This window comes from Myotis daubentonii, chromosome X (genome assembly GCF_963259705.1).
Source record: "Myotis daubentonii chromosome X, mMyoDau2.1, whole genome shotgun sequence".
Classification (NCBI taxonomy): domain Eukaryota; kingdom Metazoa; phylum Chordata; class Mammalia; order Chiroptera; family Vespertilionidae; genus Myotis; species Myotis daubentonii.
The window spans coordinates 52,328,135-52,346,214 of NC_081861.1; the positions used below are offsets into that span (position 1 = coordinate 52,328,135).

Below are 18,080 nucleotides of genomic sequence, written 5' to 3' on the forward strand. Positions count from 1 at the left end.
AAACAATACTTTGTTTGAGCTACTAACAAGTAACTATTTGTTAAGCTAAATTAGTTCAATTTTCTGTCACTTGCAGTCAAAAGCATTCCTAACAGGTATGGCTTCTCTGCAGTAGGATTTTAGCAGATTATCACAAACACAGTCATGCTCCACAAAATGATATTTCATTCAATGACGGACCACATATAGGATAGTGGTATGCCATATAGCCTAGGTGTGGAGTAGGCTATATCACCTAGGTTTGTGTAAATACATTCAATGACATTTGCACAACTACAAAATTGTCTAATGATTCATTTCTCAGAATATTTCTCTATTATTAAGTGGTGACTGTAGTAGTCTTTTACTCAACTGTCCCCCAAACATGAGGATGGAGTGCAGAGAAAACCACTTCACTAACATCCTCCAAAGCCACCAGCTAGTTTATGTATATCTGTATCCACATATCTTCCAGAGCCTTGAACAAACCCCTCGATCAAAGCACAAACTATAACAGTAAAGCTCCTCTACCCAGGGCCTCTGATGTCTCCTCAGGCTAAGTGTACTCCCTGGCACAGAGGGGAAAACTGATGTCTCCTTTCAGAATCACCATAACATACTGTTTGTTTTTAGTCGGGTAGGTTCACTGTTACGGCTGCCTGCTTGATTTATAGCTTTAACAATGAAGATGTAGCGTGTCCCACTCTGGAGTCCATGCACTGTGTAATGGTTCTGCTTAATGTTGGGAACAATCATCCAGCTATCCACCGAATTATACAGGCCTGTAACATGGGGAAAGACAAGGACATTAACCAGCAGGTAATAGAAATAGAATGAAAAAGCACACTGAAAATTCATCATAAGCCCCCCCAAAATTGAATTTTTTGTGTGTGTGTGAGTCCTGGAATACATAGTGAAATGAACCTCCTCTGCTTTTTTCCTGCCATGGAGCTAGGCTCATGCCTAGTTCCTTGCTTCTGGTAATTAAATGTAACCACTAGGGAAAGTGAGGTTACTTTAATTTTCTTCAAAATAATATAGGAAAAACTATTCTACAAAATCACAGAATCATCTCTTTTATGGAGTCTCTAGATCTTCACCCCAAAGGTCCAATCCTCTGAGAGCTGAGTCTGGCCTTGTATGGATGGAACAGTCCTGTGCAGAGCACAGGAACATTGAATCTAAAAACCAAAAGGACACCTAGACACCATATTTCCCTCATTTCACAAATGGGACACTCAGATGGAGAGAAGAAAAGTGATTTGCCCAAGGCCACAGATAGATGGGGATGATGCTGAGAGTAGAAGAAACCTAGTCTCCTTAACACTAGTTCGGTGTTCTCTCCATTGCACCACAAGTCACAGGGTGAACAACTATGTCTTGTTGTCATTGCAAGGTAGCAACTCTCTTAGGGCTTATGACTCAACTCTCCCATCCCATCCTCATTCTTATTTCCAAGACTAGTTGGGCTCTAGGTATCATAGGGAAGCCAAGGAGGTGACATGATAACCAAAGCAAAATATTATCTCCTCACTTGACACTACAGTTTTATCCCTTCCTGGTTCTGATCCCAATATTCTTTTGGGGTTGGGTGACTCAGAAACACACTATTATCTTGAACATTCTTTCCTCCCAAGTCAGGAAAAGGTTCAGAGATCTATGTTTCTGCTTTTGAAACTATTTAGAGCATAAACATGGACTTAAACACAGGAAAACGTACAGAACTAAAAACGTATTCGGCTAACTTTTAATACAAGAGGTATCAACATTCTAGTCTATGGATTACCTATATTTCTCTCTTCTGTTATCTTCTTTTCAGTCACTTTACTGCTTTTTAAACACAATTCTACCAAAGGGTGGAAAGGAAATGGTGAGGAAAATGAGTGATGAATTTAGTCACTTCTATACAGCTGTAGTAAAGGGTTTAAGTGAGATTGAAAAGAAAAAAAAACAATACATTTTTAAAAAGCAATTTGTTCAGCAGGGTTTTATAATTAATTTGGGGGGGGGGGAGAAAAAGTATAAATTAAAACTAGAAAAAGAAGCACAATGGAGGGCAAAAAGATATGCTATAGAAAGAAGAATAATTAGTGGAAATGATCAGTGATTCTTAGGAAAAGATAATAAAGGGACAAGAGCCAGGGATAATGCTTGAGTGTTTGGCTGTCTACACACCAATGCATAGTATGAATCATAAACTGCACATGAAATTTTAATACAAAGAGGGAAATATATGATCTTCCAGACATACTTCTAACAATGCAAAACAGAAAACAAAACAGGTTTCATAATGAAGTATTATGCAATTGTAAAAATGTATGAGGGAGATCTCTATGAACTGATATTGAGTGATTTCCAAGGTATATTGTTAATTGAATTAAGCAAGTTGTGTAAAAGCATGCATAATATTAGTATGCTACCTTTTTGCAAGAAAGAAAGGCAAATAAGAAAACACACATACACGGGGGAGGGGGGGAAGGACACATATGTAATACCCTTTGTAATAATTTAAGCAATAAAATAAATAAAATAAAATAAAAAGCAAAAAAACCCCACAACAAAACAAAACAAAAAAAACATACATACATTTGTGTGGAGTTATAAAACAACAATAACAACAGGAAGAAAAAAAACAGAAAATAATGAAGTTGGTTATTTACAAGGGATGGGGATGGGTGAACAGGATTAAAAGTATATGGTAGTGACCGTGCTTTATCAGAGCTGTTTTTAATGACGTTATCCTAGAATGTGTTCTTTCCAGATGATGATGGAGAAGCTTAAAAAAATGGTGCCAGGTACCACAACAGTAATAGAACTTTGCTGTTTTATGGAGATTTGTCTTTTACCTTTTTTTTTTTATTGGAGTGTGCTGGATGTCTCTAAAATTTTGTTCAGATGACTAGAGAACCTGGAAAATCTGTTGCTGCTATTGATGCATAACATACTGCTATTGCTCTTTTTAAGTAAATAAATTTATATATATATATATATATATATATATATATATATATATATGGTTTGAATTTTGGAAACTTTAGTTGTGCTGTCAACTTTGGAAAAACTATCTCAGTTGTACTGTGTTGGGTTGGCATTGTACAGAAGTTAACAGCCATATTGGTCTAGAAATGTTCAACATATTTTTTTTGCCATTTCTACAGGGGTAACGCACTGTATTAAATATGTAAGGTCTTAATCTACATGGGTTTGATTATAGAAACTAATGAAGTATTATCTAAACAAAAAAGTATATAAAGTATATGGGAGAGAATGACACTTATATGAATATACCTTTTTTGTACAGTTTTCCTTTTTGGAATCATGCTGCTGTTTTATAAATTCAAAAGTTAAAATGAAATCAGTATGATTGGGAAGAGTGAATACTAAAACTAAAGACAAACTGAAACAAATGAACCCAACTGCATTTCAAATGAAAAATAACCACACCAAAGGGATGGGGGTAGGAGGAGAATTGCAAACAAGTCCTGAACTATTGTTTGTTTTATAGTGGTGTGGGCAAAGCAAATTCTGAACCTATTGTAAATATATTATGGAAGTGAGCAAATGAGTACATGCATTAACGTTGTTAGGAGCCAGGGTTCTCATTGTGAAAGTAGGAACATACAAATATGTAATGGGGGAAGGCAAGAAAGAACCTGGGGGATGAACTGTAATTGGAGGTATTGATGGAAACTCATGATATCTAAATATATATGTATGTATGTGTATGCATATGTGCACATAGGTAAAGTATATGTATATATACTGTATGTGTGTTCATATATATACATACATGGGTGGATATGTGTATTTCTAATCTCCATGTCTTGGTCTCTAATACCATTCTTCCCCTAAATAAAGTGGTTTAAAAAGAGAGAAAATGTGGAAAAACCTCAAGGGAAGTGTCTCTCAGAAGCGAGGTTCAGTCAACAGGTAGGACTGGAACCATGAATCTTCATGAATACTTATTCTTAGTAAAATAGTTTATCTGCCCACTGCCATAAAAAATTTTGCTTCAGGGTCTGCCCTTGTCCCAGTCCTGTTCTACTTTTCTATCAATGATCAGAGGAAGACATGGAAGGCAGACTAGAAGGGGAAGTAAATGTATTGGAAGGCAGAAACTGGTCAAAGGGATATTAGCAGGCTAGAATGAGGAATCAAAGGTGTTGTATTTCCATGTGGACAATAAATTAATTTAACAGGAATAGGATTTAAAATTCCTAGGGATGTCAGCTGACTATATGCTGAGCCAACACTGAGTAATCAATACGGCTATTCATTAAAAAATAAATAAATAAAAAGGTTCCAAGGAGAAGGGCAACAGGTAATATACAGAGAAATAATCCAGCTGTCCCCTGCAATGGTCAGACTACTTTTGGAGTGTGTTCACTTTTTTTAAATTCTCACCCGAGGATATTTTTTCCATTGCTCTTTAGAGAGAGTGGAAAGGAGGGAGAAGGGAGAGAGGTACACAGAGAGAAAAACATTGATGTGAGGGAGACACATTGATTGGTTGCCTCCTACATGTGCCCTAACTGGGGGGACAGGATCGAACCTGCAACCCAGGTATGTGCCCTTGAGTGGGAATTGAACTCGTGATCCTTCGGTTCACGGGCTGGCATTCTAACCACTAAGCCACATCGGCCAAGGTTATATAATGAAGCATTGTCCATACAAAGACTACTAGGATGGTAAAAGGTATGGAACATGAGAAGCAATTCAAATAACTGAGGATGTTTAGCCTGGAAAGGAGAAAATTTAGAAGAGACACAAGAACTACCTAAAATTATCTGAAGAATTGTCATGTGAAAGATTGATTAAGTTTGTTAGTGAGGCATAAAATGGCAGGCCTAGGACTAATTGGTAGCTGTGGTTTAATACAAGAAGCATTAGCTTGAAGTCTGACAGGCTTGAGTTTAAATCTTGACTCCATCAGTTTGTAGCTTTGTGACCTTGGGCAACTCATTTTGACCCTCAGTTTCTTCATCTATAAAATAGAATTGATATCATCTATTTCATTAGGCTAAGTAAGAACTCATGAAGACTAAATAAGATAATGTATGTGGGAGCAATTGTAAATGGCAAAACATAATACAGGTGTAAATTATTATTGTCATTATTATTTACTAGGGAAAAAGTTAGAACTTTTATAAAGAAGCACTGACAATTATTTACAGCTGTTTAATTAAATGAGCTGTTTTTTTAGAAGTGAAATATCCATCACTGGAAATGTTCAATCAGGGACAGGATAATCATCTACTGGGAATCTTGTAGAACAAAAGAAGATTAGAACAGATGACTTCTAATGTCATCCCTTCGAATTCTAAGATGCTATAATCCCTTTGCTATTAACAATTAACCTTTAAGCTTTTTTTTTTACAAAAGACTATATAACCTTTAAAATAAAGGTGGCAGCCTTTAGATCTTTGCCAATATTTGGACTTACTCTCAACTCCAGGAGTCCACTGTTCTCCCCATATCAGGAAGAAGAAGCACAGTTGCTGGCTCTAAGACTTTCCAGAGCAAGAGAGACAAGTGCAGAAAAGCATGTTGGGAAGGCCTTAGAGTTTGTGACTTCACAAAATGAAGAAATACCCAGGAACATCCAAGATCACAGCTATCTTGGCCAAGTGGCTTAGGTTGGAACTGCACGAGGCAAGTGTTTTCGAGAGTTTGACCCCAAATGTCCTCTCACCTCTCCACCCCACTACGTGGCCCAGAATTGTCACAATTCAGCAAAAGGAAGCCTATCAGGAGGGTTTCACTGGAAAAACTCCTCTCATGCAAGCCTGTGAAGTCAGAAACAGAAGCACAAACACACAGGTAAAAGAAAATACTAATTAGCAGCTATGCAGATGCAACCTTAGGATGGAAATCAGTTCCAGTGTTGAATCTAGCTTTAATTCTTCTTTCATTTCCATTTTTCCCCAGTGCACTGAGGGGAATTTGCACCTTGAACCCTCTTATCTGGCAATCGATGAGTTAAGTTCTTACTCTGCCCTGTCTTGATCCAATTCATCAGAAGGTGAAACCATAAGAGCTAAATGACTGCTTTTTTAACATCTTTCATTTTGTGGCCCACTGACAAGTTTTTATATTTGGTATAATTCTTTGAGGAAAGGGAGAAGGGGTAAAGAAAAGAGTGACAGAGGCAGGAAGCTTGTCACTATATTTACTAATACAAATGCGTATGGTAAAGGAAGTAGTAGTCTTTGAACATAATGTATTTTACCATGGTAATGAAGTGGAAGAAAAGTCAAGGGGAGAGATGTTCACACACATAGAATCAGCAATGATGGTGGCTTAGCTACCCAGGAACAATATATGAGCTCTATTCTAACTTGAGAGAGTGGAGTGACATGGATTAACTGAGGAAAAGCTAAAGATTACATAAACAAATGGGAGTGGCCCCAGTGACTGCCCAACAAGGAAATACACTACTTGCTGATGGGCCCGTTGCAATGCAAAGCTGGGGGAGCTTATACTGTCTACAAAACACTGTTCTAAACAACCTAACATGTCTTACAAACACTTGCCTCGTGGCGCCCCGGCCAATCTTGAGCAGCTTACTGCTTCCTTACATTTCCTTATCTCTGGCCACAGGCCCCAACTACACCATGACTTACTGATGAAGTTAGCCTGGCCAGTGAATATGGTGTACTGAAGCTCATAGGAGCTGATGCTGAACTCATCATCCGAGATCCAGTGGACTGTAATGGTATCATGGGAGGCAGTACAGAGTTCCTCTCGGATAGATGGTGGGTTTGGGGCTGTAGGAAAAGGTGGAAAAGAAGGTAAGGAAATCACATTTTCTGTTCTGGAATTTTACAATCATTACTTTTGCTGCTCAACCCAACATCTTGTGAGATTTTAATGAGAAGCTTTATACTTCACATACCATAGAACCTAAAGCAAAGGGTAGAGACCTCAAGCTCCCCCAACTCACTTTTGCTTCAATGATAAAGACGTATTAGGCAAAGATATAAGCCTAAGTTATTGAGATGAATGACCAATTGTCTACACTGTCTGCAAACACAGGTAAATATTAGACCAAAGTGGTCACACCATTTTCTTATTACATGACCTTCGACCTATTACATTTTATTTCAAAATAAGTTTTACTATATATGTTTGGCAGTATACCAAAATGCAAAATAATATGTGTTCCTTTATCTGTAAAATAAGGATGATAATTACATCATAGATTTGTTGCAAGGATTCATGACATAAAATTAATATACAGTGTCTGGCATAAAGTAGATGTTCAATAAATGACAGCTATTTTAATATATTAACAAAAATAACTCAAAGTTATTATGTGTGTGTATTTTTCTCAGGAAATGATCATTCAAATAACCCTGAATATAGCCATCATTTTTTAAAGGTTGGTTGCATTCCCTCATTTTCTAAAATTCTCTGCAAGCCAGATATTTCTTACATTTTTCTTCCTAATCTGCCAATTCTTAAGTTTCCTTAAAACGATTTGAGTAGTATCTGTATCCATGTGGGACATTCTCTAATATTCTATAATTTCCACCTGAGTCCTACCCCCATAACAAGTAACAATATATTACTGATAGGTTCATAAGGAGAAATCCTTTAGCAACTATTTCTTTTTTACCGTTAAATATGGATGTTATACCTAATCTGCCCCAGAAATATTTGACAAATCATCTTTCTTTTCTGTTATATTAACAAAAATGTGTTCTATTAAAAAAGACACATGTATCATTTCATAGGTTATAAAAGCATTTTCATTATACATATTGTCCTTTCCAGATTATTTTAAAGTATAAGTACACCAAAAGGAAAAAATATGAGAAAGGAAGCACAGTATTTTCACACCTGTTAAATAATCTAGCCCCTCTAGCAATTTCTTTTCTCTGGAAAAATCTAAAGCAAAGTTTTCAAAGGCATCATTAAAATTGATGTCGGGAATCAAAACTTGAGAAGATGCAGTTGCCATAGCGACCCTGCAAAAGAAAAAAAGTACATCAATATACATCAAAATAAGTTTGCAATCATTATGCAGTGTTTGATTTCTGGCTTAACAAGGTGAAATTAAATGACTTGTAAGACTTGATTCATTAAGTGAAAAATCTCATATCTGTGCTTTGCCAATGGAAACCATTTAAATGTTAATCATCAGGAACCAATTAAGGGTTGTATCATATTTATTCACATATATTCACTTCTCAAACACACTCCCCCATCCTGTCTTAATTTTGAGAAGTAAATACAGGATTTCCCCCCCACTGCATCAACTTCCATCTGGCAGGTGTCATCAAAACTAGACCTCTGAAGGCTTGGTAAGAGCAGTTTGAAAGATTTTCTTATGCTAATCAATAAGATTAGCACATTGGAGCTGAGTTAAAACCTTCCCCTAAGAACTGTACTTTATTTGATCTTTTCTAACATTTACATTTAATTGTATTATTATCTAGTTGTATAATGTTATGCTAGTTTATCTCTTCAACTAATTCTAAGCAACTCAAGAGCAGGGTTCATATTTTGTACCTCATATCTTCCATGGTCCCTAACAGAGTGTTGAACACATGCTAAATCAATAATTACTGAATGAATAACTTAATAACTAACAACAACACAACTGCTAACATTTATTTAGTATTTTACATACATACCTTATATACATACATACTTTACATACATAAATACATACATAATTCACATACATTATCTAATTTTTTTCCATTTTGTAAATGAGAAAGATGACACATAGAAAGATTAAGAAACTTGCCCAAGGTCATACAACCAGTAAGAGTCAGTAAAAAAAAGAAATATAAAATATAACTGAACTCATATTCATCGGCTTCTCAATTTCATACCTTAACTATTTAAAACAGTTCCTTTTTTGAAAAAAAAAATGTATGTATGGATTCCAAGATGGCTGCAGAGTAGGTGGAAGCTAAACTCACCTGCTCCCAGTGCCAAACCAGATTTACAGCTAAATTATACAGCAATCAACCTGAATAACAAACTGAAAGCTAGCTGAACTGAAATATAACCAAGAATTTACAGAAGACACCATAGAACCTGATAAGGGTCAAGACACAGAAAGATCTGAGAAGCTGGAGGGATATCTCAGTTGTAAAACTCCCTCTCCCCAGCAGCGTGGGGTCTCAACGCTATGCTGGGATTCTCAGCCCAGAGCAACAAAGATGAGAGAAGGGAGTCTGCTAGAGACCCACATGCCCCCTTCCCAGGTTCGAGCACTCCTATTGTTATAGCACCACCTAGTCCTTCAACTACTGGAGATACCACCTTGCTGAATTCAGGTCCTATACAGGGGTCAGCTGGCTGTACCCAGCCAGGAACTTCAGTGCACTCTTTTCCGGGGAAGCTCTTGGTAGAGACTCAGACAGTGATTGAACTGTGTAGTTTGGGAAGTGGACATTTCTTCCCCGCCTCTAAGCACAGGTGGTGCCACCCCCACACTTGTTGAATTAATTGGACTGCCCTACCACCATAGAGGTATCAGAGTGCCAGAGCTGGAATGTTCAGAGCATGTCTCCCAGGAAGGCTTTGTCTGAGAAACAGACAGATGGGTGCTGAGTTGTGTGGCTACATCACAAGGGGGATCAGAGGGCTATTCAGAGCTGGATTCTTTGGTGCATGTCTATCTCAGATGCTCTTGCTGGGAAGGGGAAGAAGTGCCCATCCCCCTCATACAGGCTTCCTGGCACCACCCCCAACAGGAGACTGTTTGGATCTGCCCTCCCAAGTCCCAGTGGTCCCATACTACTGAGCTCAGGCTCCTCCCGGCAGAATATGAAACAGACTGAGTTGTGTGGCTCTAGGACATGGGGCATTTTCCCCTTGCATGCCCAACTGAAGTATAGCCCTCTCTTCACATAGACAAATCATGGTCCTTTGGGCCTGATTAATTTTGCTGGCCTTACCCTCATGATTCACTGAGACCATGCCCCACCATAAAGGTGTCTGAGCACCCAGCAGGTGGCAGCTAAACTTAGTATACCTAAGGACTTTTTCTGAGTGGCCACAGAACCAGCACTGGCACCATATTTGAACCTGCATCAATCTGGTAAACACTGTCACGCCCCTATGTGGTGATTCACTTAGAGTTTACCTTAGGAAAATCAAATACCTCCAGAGACTATTTCAGTGACTGAGCATAATAGGAGCCGGGAGATGGATATAGGCATAAGTAGATCTCAAGGTGCTTTGGGACTTTTGATGATTTGCCCCTGGACCTGGTGGTGGTAATAACCAGCCCTGGTGTGCAGTTTGTTCCTGCCCATGCACACCCCGGATAAGTACAGAGAGCCACAAACTGTACATCACTTTGTAGCTCCAAACAGATTATCCAGGGCCAGTGACAGACAGTGCCTGCCATGGGCCTGCACCAGAGTCACTCCTAGAAGCCCAGAAACAACACATCCAGTGCCCAGCTACAGACAGCATGAGAACAGGATCCAGTAAGTTTCACAAGCAGCATATCCAGAGGAAAATCTTGGTAGGCACCTAATCCTGCTGAGGTGAATTCTGTGTCAGTTGGTGAGTACCTGCACAGCAGCTTGCATACTGTGGTTGGGGTTGATCCTCACAGTCAGTCAGGCTGAAGGGTGATCCCATGCACAAACAGACCAATAGCAATCAAGTTTTCAATTACAACAGGAGGGGAAACACAAACTGGACATTCCTGGAGCACCATATCAAGTGATTGAAGAGACTGCATCACTGGACCCCACAGGACACCTATTACATAAGACCAACTTACCAAGACTAGAAGTCAAAGCAGATCAACCTAGTACATAGAAACAAAAACAAAGAAGCAGCAAAATGTGGAGAGGAAGAAACATACCCCAAATGAAAGAACAGAAGACATCTCTAGAAAAATAGATAAATGAAATGGAGCCAAGCAACTTATCAAATGAAGATTTCAGAAAAATGGTTATAAGGATGCTCAAGGAACTTAGTAAAAACGACAATGTACTTAGTGAGAACTATAACGACATGAAAAAGGATGTAGAAATCATAAAAAAGAACCAGTCAGAAATAAAGACTACAATATCTGAAATGGAGAATGCATTAGAATAAATAAACAGTAGGCTGGACAATTCAGAGGATAGAATCAATGATTAGAAAAACAAAAGAAAAAACAACCAATAAGAACAGAAAAAAGAAAAAGAATTTTAAAAATTAAGATAATTTAAGGGACTTTTGGACAACAGGGAGTGTAACACCTGCATCACAGGGGTACCAGGAAGAGAAGAGAGAGAGCAAGGGATTGAGAACATATTTGAATAAATAATGACCAAAAATTGCCCAACCTGGTGAAAGAAAAAGACCAGGAAGCTCAGACAGTGCCAAATAAAATGAACCCAAAGTGGCCCACACCAAGACACATAGTAAAATGGCAAAGTACAAGGACAAAAAGAGAATCTTAAATTCAACAAGAGAAAGAGTTAGCTATAAGGAAGCTCCCATAAGACTGTCAGCTGATTTCTCAATGGAAGTATTTCAGGCAAAAAGGGATTGATGTGAAATATTCAAAGTGATAAAAAGCAAGGACATACAACCAAGACTATTTTACCCAGTAAGGCTATAATTTAAAGTTGAATGAAAAATAAAGAGCTTCCCAGACAAGAAAAAGTTAAAGAAGTTTGATACCACAAAACCAGCACTATAAGAAATGTTAAAGGGCCTTATTAAAGAAAATAAGAAAAGAAGTAGGAGGGGAGGAGGAAGTGGAGGAAGACAGGAACATAGTTAAAAGAATAAAATGGCAATAATTACGTACCTATCAATAATTACTTTAATGTAAATGACTTACATGCTCCAACCAAAAGACACACGGTAGCTGAATGGATAAGAAAACAAGACCCATATATATGCTATCTACAAGAGACCCATTTAAGAATTACAGATACACAGAGACTGAAAGTAAAGAGATGGAAAAATATACTTTATGCAAATGGAAAGGAAAAAAAGCTAGGGTAGCAATACTTACATTTGACAAACTAGACTTTAAAACAAAGACTATAGTAAGAGACAAAAAAGATACTACATGTTGAGGAAGGGAGCAATCCAACAAGAGGATATAACCTTGTAAACACATATGCACCAAACACACAAGCACCTAAAAATGTAAAGTAAATGTTGATGAACATAAAGGGAGAGATTGACAGTAATACAGTCATAGTAGGGGACTTTAACACCCTATTGACAGAAATAGATAGATCTTCAAGACAGAAAATCAAAGACATAAATGACACACTAGATCAGATGTATTTAATTGATAGCTTCAGAGCATTTCACTCTAAAACAATAGAATATACATTTTTTTCAAGTGCACATGCGACATTTTCTAGGATAGACCAAATGTTCGGACACAAAACAAGTCTCAATAAATTTAAGAAGATTGAAATCATATCAAGCATCTTCTCTGACCTTAATGGTATGAAACTATAAATCAATCACAAGAAAAAAACTGAAAAAAGACACAAATATAAAGGCTGTATAACATGTTACTAAACAATAAATAGGATAAAAGGAGATCAAGAAATAAATCAAAAGATACCTTGAAACAAATTAAAATGAAAACAGAACAACTCAAAACCTATGGGACAAAGTAAAAGCAGTCCTATGAGGGAAATTCATAGCATTACTATCCCAAGAAACAAGAAAAATCTCAAATAAACAATCTAACTTTACACTTGAAAGAACTCGAAAAAGAACAACAAACAAAGCTCAAAGAGAGTAGGAAGAAGAAAATAATAAAGATCAGAGCAAATAAATGATATGCAGTAAAAAAAAAAAAAGCAATACAAAAGATGATTGAAATAAAGAGCTGGTTCTTTGAAAAGATAAACAAGATCGACAAACCTTTATTCAGACTCAAGAAAAAAGAAAAGGACCCAAATAAATAAAATCAGAAATGAAAGAGAAGTAACAATTGATGCCACAGAGATACAAAGGATTGTAAGAATATATTATGAATAACTATGTGCCAACAAACTGGACAATCCGGACAAAATAGATAAATCCTTAGAAATATACAATCATCCATAACTGATTCAGAAAGAATCAAAGGATCTGGACAGAAATATTACAACTAGTGAAATTGAAGCAGTAACCAAAAAACCCCCAACAAACAAAGACCTGGACCAGATGAATTCACAAGTGAATTTTACCAAACATTCAAAGAACTAATACTTATTCTTCTTACACTATTCTAAAAAATTCAAGAGGAGGGAAGACTCCCATGCTATATTATGAGGCCAGCATTATCCTACTCCAAAACCAGATAAAGATATTAAAAAGAAATAAAATTATAGGCCAATACCCCTAATGAACATAGATGCTAAAATGTTCAACAAAAAACTATATCCAGCAATACAATCAAAAGATCATATTCCATCGTCAAGTAGGATTTATTCCAGGGATGCAAATTTGATACAATATCAGCAAATGAAATGTGATATAACACATAAACAAAATGAAGGATAAAAACCACATGATCATATCAATGAATGCAGAAAAGTCTTTGATAAAACCCAGCACCCATTTATAATAAAAACTCTCAGAAAAATGGAAACAGAGGGAACATATCTCAATGTAATAAATGCCAAATATCACAAACACACAGCCATTGCCATACTCAATGGGAAAACACTACAGGTGTTTCCCTTAAGATTGGGAATAAGACAGGATGTCCACTTTTACCATTCTTATAAAACCTATTACTGGAAGTCCTAGCCATAGCAATCAGATAAGAAGAAATAAAAGGCATCCAAATTAGAAAAAAAGAAGAAAAACTGTCATTATTTGCAGATGACATGATACTATATACAGAGCACCCTAAAGATTCCACCAGAAATCTTCTAAGAACTGACAAATGAATTCAGTAATGTAGCAGGATACAAAATAAATATTCAGAAATCAGTTGCATTTTTATATACCAGCTAGAGGCCCGGTGCACAAAATTCGTGCAAGTAGGGTCCCTAGCCTAGCTGGTGATCAGGGCCAATAGGGGCCTTCCAGCTACCGGCCAGGGCCTTCCTTCATTCCACACTGCCCCCGGTGATCAGCGCACATCATAGCGAGCGATCAAACTCCCGGTCTCCTGGTTGAACTCCGGAGGGGACACTTTGCATATTAGCCTTTTATATATATAGATAATGAGCTATTAGAAAGTGAATCTAAGAAAACAATTGCATGTAAAATTGCATCAAAAAATAAAGACCTGGCAATAAATTTAGCCAAAGTTATAAAAGACCTGTACTCATAAAATGTAAGACACTTAAGAAAGAAACTGAACCCAGACCCACAGGCCACCAAGGACAGATGGCAGAAGATGGAGTGCTGGCAGTGTCTGAGGTACTACATAATAAATGTCAAAACAGAAAAAGGAAGAAAGGAAGGAAGGAAGGGAGGGAGGGAGGGAGGGAGGGAGGGAGGGAAGGAACTGAAGAAGTTACAAATAAGTGGAAGTATGTACCATGTTCATGGAGAGAAAGAATTGACATCATTAAAATGTCCACACTACCCAAAGCCATCTTTAGATTCAATGCAATTCCTGTCAAGATATCAATGGTGTATTTCACAGAATTAGAACAAATGTTCCAAAAATTTATATGGCACCACAAAAGACCCCAAATAGCCACAGCAATATTGAAAAAGAAAACAAAGTGGGAGGAATCACACTACCTGATATCATACTATACTACAAGGCCATAGTTATCAAAACAGCATGCTACTGGCATAAATACAGACATACAGATGAATGAAATAGAATAACAAGCCCAGAAATAAACCTCTCCTCTATGGTTAATTAATATTCGACAAAGGAGGCAAAACATACAATGGGTTAAAGATAGTCTACTCAATAGATGGCATTGGGGAAATTGGGCAGATACATGCAAGAAAAAAAAAAAAAGAAACTAGACCACCTTCTTACACTATACACAAGAATAAACTCAAAATGGATTAAAGACTTAAATATTAGACTCAAAACCATAAAAATACTAGAAGAAATTATAGGCAGTATAATCTCAAACATTTTTTGCATCAGTATTTTTCCTGATATATTACCTCAGGCAAGGGAAACAAAAGAAAATATAAACAAATGGGACTACATCGAACTAAAAAGTTTTGGCACAGCAAAGGAAACATCAACGAAATGAAAAGACAACTATATGAGAAAACATATTTGCCAATAATACAGCTGATAAGGGGTTAATATCCAAAGTTTCAAAGTACTTATAAAACTCAACACCAAAAAACCCCACAAACAATTCAATTAAAAATGGGCAAAGGTTTTCCCAAAATGGAAGTGGAGTAAGTGAAAGCTGACACTCTCCCAGGACCAAACTGTAATTACAACTAAGATACAGAAAAACCATCCTGAATAATCAAATGAAGACGAGTTGGAGAGAACTCTGATAACTGAGTATGGAAAGTGGAGACCACATAGAGACAGGTAGGAGGGGCGGAGGTGCAAAAGGGCTGGCCAGACTCCCACAGACAACACCTGAAGTTCTAGAGCAGAGGTTCTCAACCTGTGGGTCACGACCCCTTTGGGGGTCGAACGACCCTTTCACAGGGGTCACCTAAGACCATCGGAAAACACATATATAATTACATATTGTTTTGTGATTAATCACTACGCTTTAATTATGTTCAATTTGTAACAATGAAATTGGGGGTCACCACAACATGAGAAACTGTATTAAAGGGTCACGGCATTATGAAGGTTGAGAACCACTGTTCTAGAGGGACATCTCAGCTGTGGGGGGTTCCCACCGAGAACTCTGGGGTCTAAATCCCAAGCTGGGCTCCCCAGCCCAGAGCACCAAAACTGAGAAAGTTGCCCACATAATATCTGGTGGTGAAAGCAGCAGGGTTGCTGTCTGCCAGTGAGAGACTGCTGGAGATGCAGGCACCTTTTAAAGGGCCAACACACAAAATTTTGTGTGCAGCCACTCACCTTGGGTTCTGGCAGAGGCAGGGCAGGGTGGACTAGAGCTGAATGAGGAGATTTCAGAGTAGGGAGCTCCGGGGTTAGAGTTCAGAAGGCAGCCACCCAGGTTTCCTGTGCTGAGTAATTCCCTCATACTGCAGAGAACATCTTTCTTTGGCAGACCTTTATTAGCCAGGCAGCTTTTGCCTGGGGGGAGAAATTGCCCCACCCTGTTGGAAAACCTCTTGCCCTACCCCGTGGAGTTTACACCTTTCTGTGGTCTATAGCCTGAGGATAATTAAGACAGAATAACAATCAGACTGTAGGCAGAGGCTGATCTCTGGAGGCTTTGAGTCTTTGCCTAATCTCCTTCTGGACCTAGGCTAGAAAAAGCAGACTTTGGTGCACATCTTGGTCCTATCCAAAGGCACCCAGTCCCAGCAAAGGAAGCCACAGCTGTGGATTGCTAATACCTCCAAACAGTACTCAGGGTCAATCACAAACAGCGTCTGACATTGTCCTGCCCTAGAGACTGGGGGTAATAGCAGATTTACCTAATACATAGACACAAACCCAAACAGGCAGCCAAAATAGGGAGACAAAAAAACAAGCCCCAGGTGGAGAGAAGAAATTTATCAGATAGAGAGTTCAAAAAATGGGCAAAGGACCTGAGTAGATACTTCTCAAGGAGGACATACAGATGGCCAATAGACATATGTAAAGGTACTCCAAGTCACTAATCATCAGAGAGATGCAAATTAAAACTACAGTGTGGTATCTCCTTATACCTATCAAAATGGCTATCATCAATAAATGATCAAACAAGAAGAGTTGACGATGATGTGTAGAAAAGGGAACCCTTGTGCACTATTGGTGGGAATGCAGATTGGTAAAACTGCTGTGGAAAGCAGTATGGAGTTACCTCAAAACATTAAAAATGGTACTGCTTTATGACCCAGCGATTCCACTTCTTGGAATATATACAATGAAACCTGAAACACTGATTTTAAAGAGCATTTGCACCCCTATATTCATTGAAGTGCTATTTACAATAACCAAGACTTGAAAATAGCCCAAATGTCCATCAGTAGATGAGTGGATAAAAAAATATGTGGTACATTTACACAATGTAATATTACTTGGTCATTAAAAAAGAAGGAAATCTTACCTTTTGCGACAGCATTCATGGACCTGGAGAGCATTATGCTAAGTGAAATAAGCCAGTCAGAGAAAGAAAAGTACCATATGATTTCACTTATATGTGGAATCTAATGAACAACATAAATTAAGAAACAAAATAGAAACAGACTCATAGTTACAGAACAGACTGACAGCGGTCAGAGGAGAGGGGAGCTGAGGGACTGGGTGGAAAATGTAAAGGGATTAAGCAAAAAATAAAGTCATAGACACAGAAAACAGCATGGTGATTACCAAAGGGGAAGTGGGGTGGGTAGAAGTAGAAGAAGGTATAGGGAGGATACATGGTGATGGAAGGAGACTGACTTGTCTTGGGGTGCTGAAAACACAATACAATATACAGTTGATGTGTTATAGAACTGTATACTTGAAACCTATATAATTTTTTAACCAATGTCACCCCAATAAATGAAATAAAATTTTTTAATTAAAAAATGAAATTGAATAAAAATAGTAGTATAAGCATATTATAAAATAGCAGTATAAGCAAGCATAAACATAAAATTTATGCCAATAGAAACAGTTAATAGAGCTAAAATTACTTGGCTTTGTTTTAGAAGTGTAGACTATGGCACTAGACTTCCTGGGTTTGAATCCTACTTCTACTCCTTACTAGTTGGGTGACCTTAGTCAAGTCACCCAAGTTCTCTGATGCTCATTCTCTCATTTAAAAAATAGGGAATAATAACAGTGTTTATCTTAAAAAGGTTTCTCAGGACTAAGCTAATACTTAGAATAATGCCCAACAATAAATAATGCTTAGTATTATTGATGGAGATCAGAAATTGGGGTGAGTAGAGGATTGTTATTTCTTGCAATATGACTATTAGTAATATTTGACTTTTTAATTACACAAGTATTGCTTTAATATAAAGAGCTTTAAATTTTTTAAGAATAAATTAGAAGTGATGAAATGGAAAATCTTTTAAGAAATTTTCTGTGAAGGAAAGGAGAGTGATAGAGC

General features: G+C 37.5%; 1 protein-coding gene across 8 annotated transcripts in view; it reads right to left on the minus strand.

Annotated features, from left to right (window-relative positions):
- MID2 (midline 2) overlaps positions 1–18,080 on the minus strand; it is a 122,079-nt gene that overhangs the window by 7,284 nt on the left and 96,715 nt on the right. For 4 of the 8 annotated variants that reach the window (XM_059679631.1, XM_059679629.1, XM_059679625.1 and 1 more), the window contains 3 exons: positions 7,822–7,949; positions 6,513–6,746; positions 600–761 (listed from right to left, as the gene is read on the minus strand). In XM_059679631.1, coding sequence (XP_059535614.1) covers positions 600–761; positions 6,513–6,746; positions 7,822–7,949 — 524 coding nt within the window. Of the gene's footprint in view, positions 1–599; positions 762–1,765; positions 1,826–6,512; positions 6,747–7,821; positions 7,950–18,080 lie in introns of all 8 variants that reach the window. The other 4 variants (XM_059679632.1, XM_059679628.1, XM_059679627.1 and 1 more) reach the window with 3 other exon arrangements.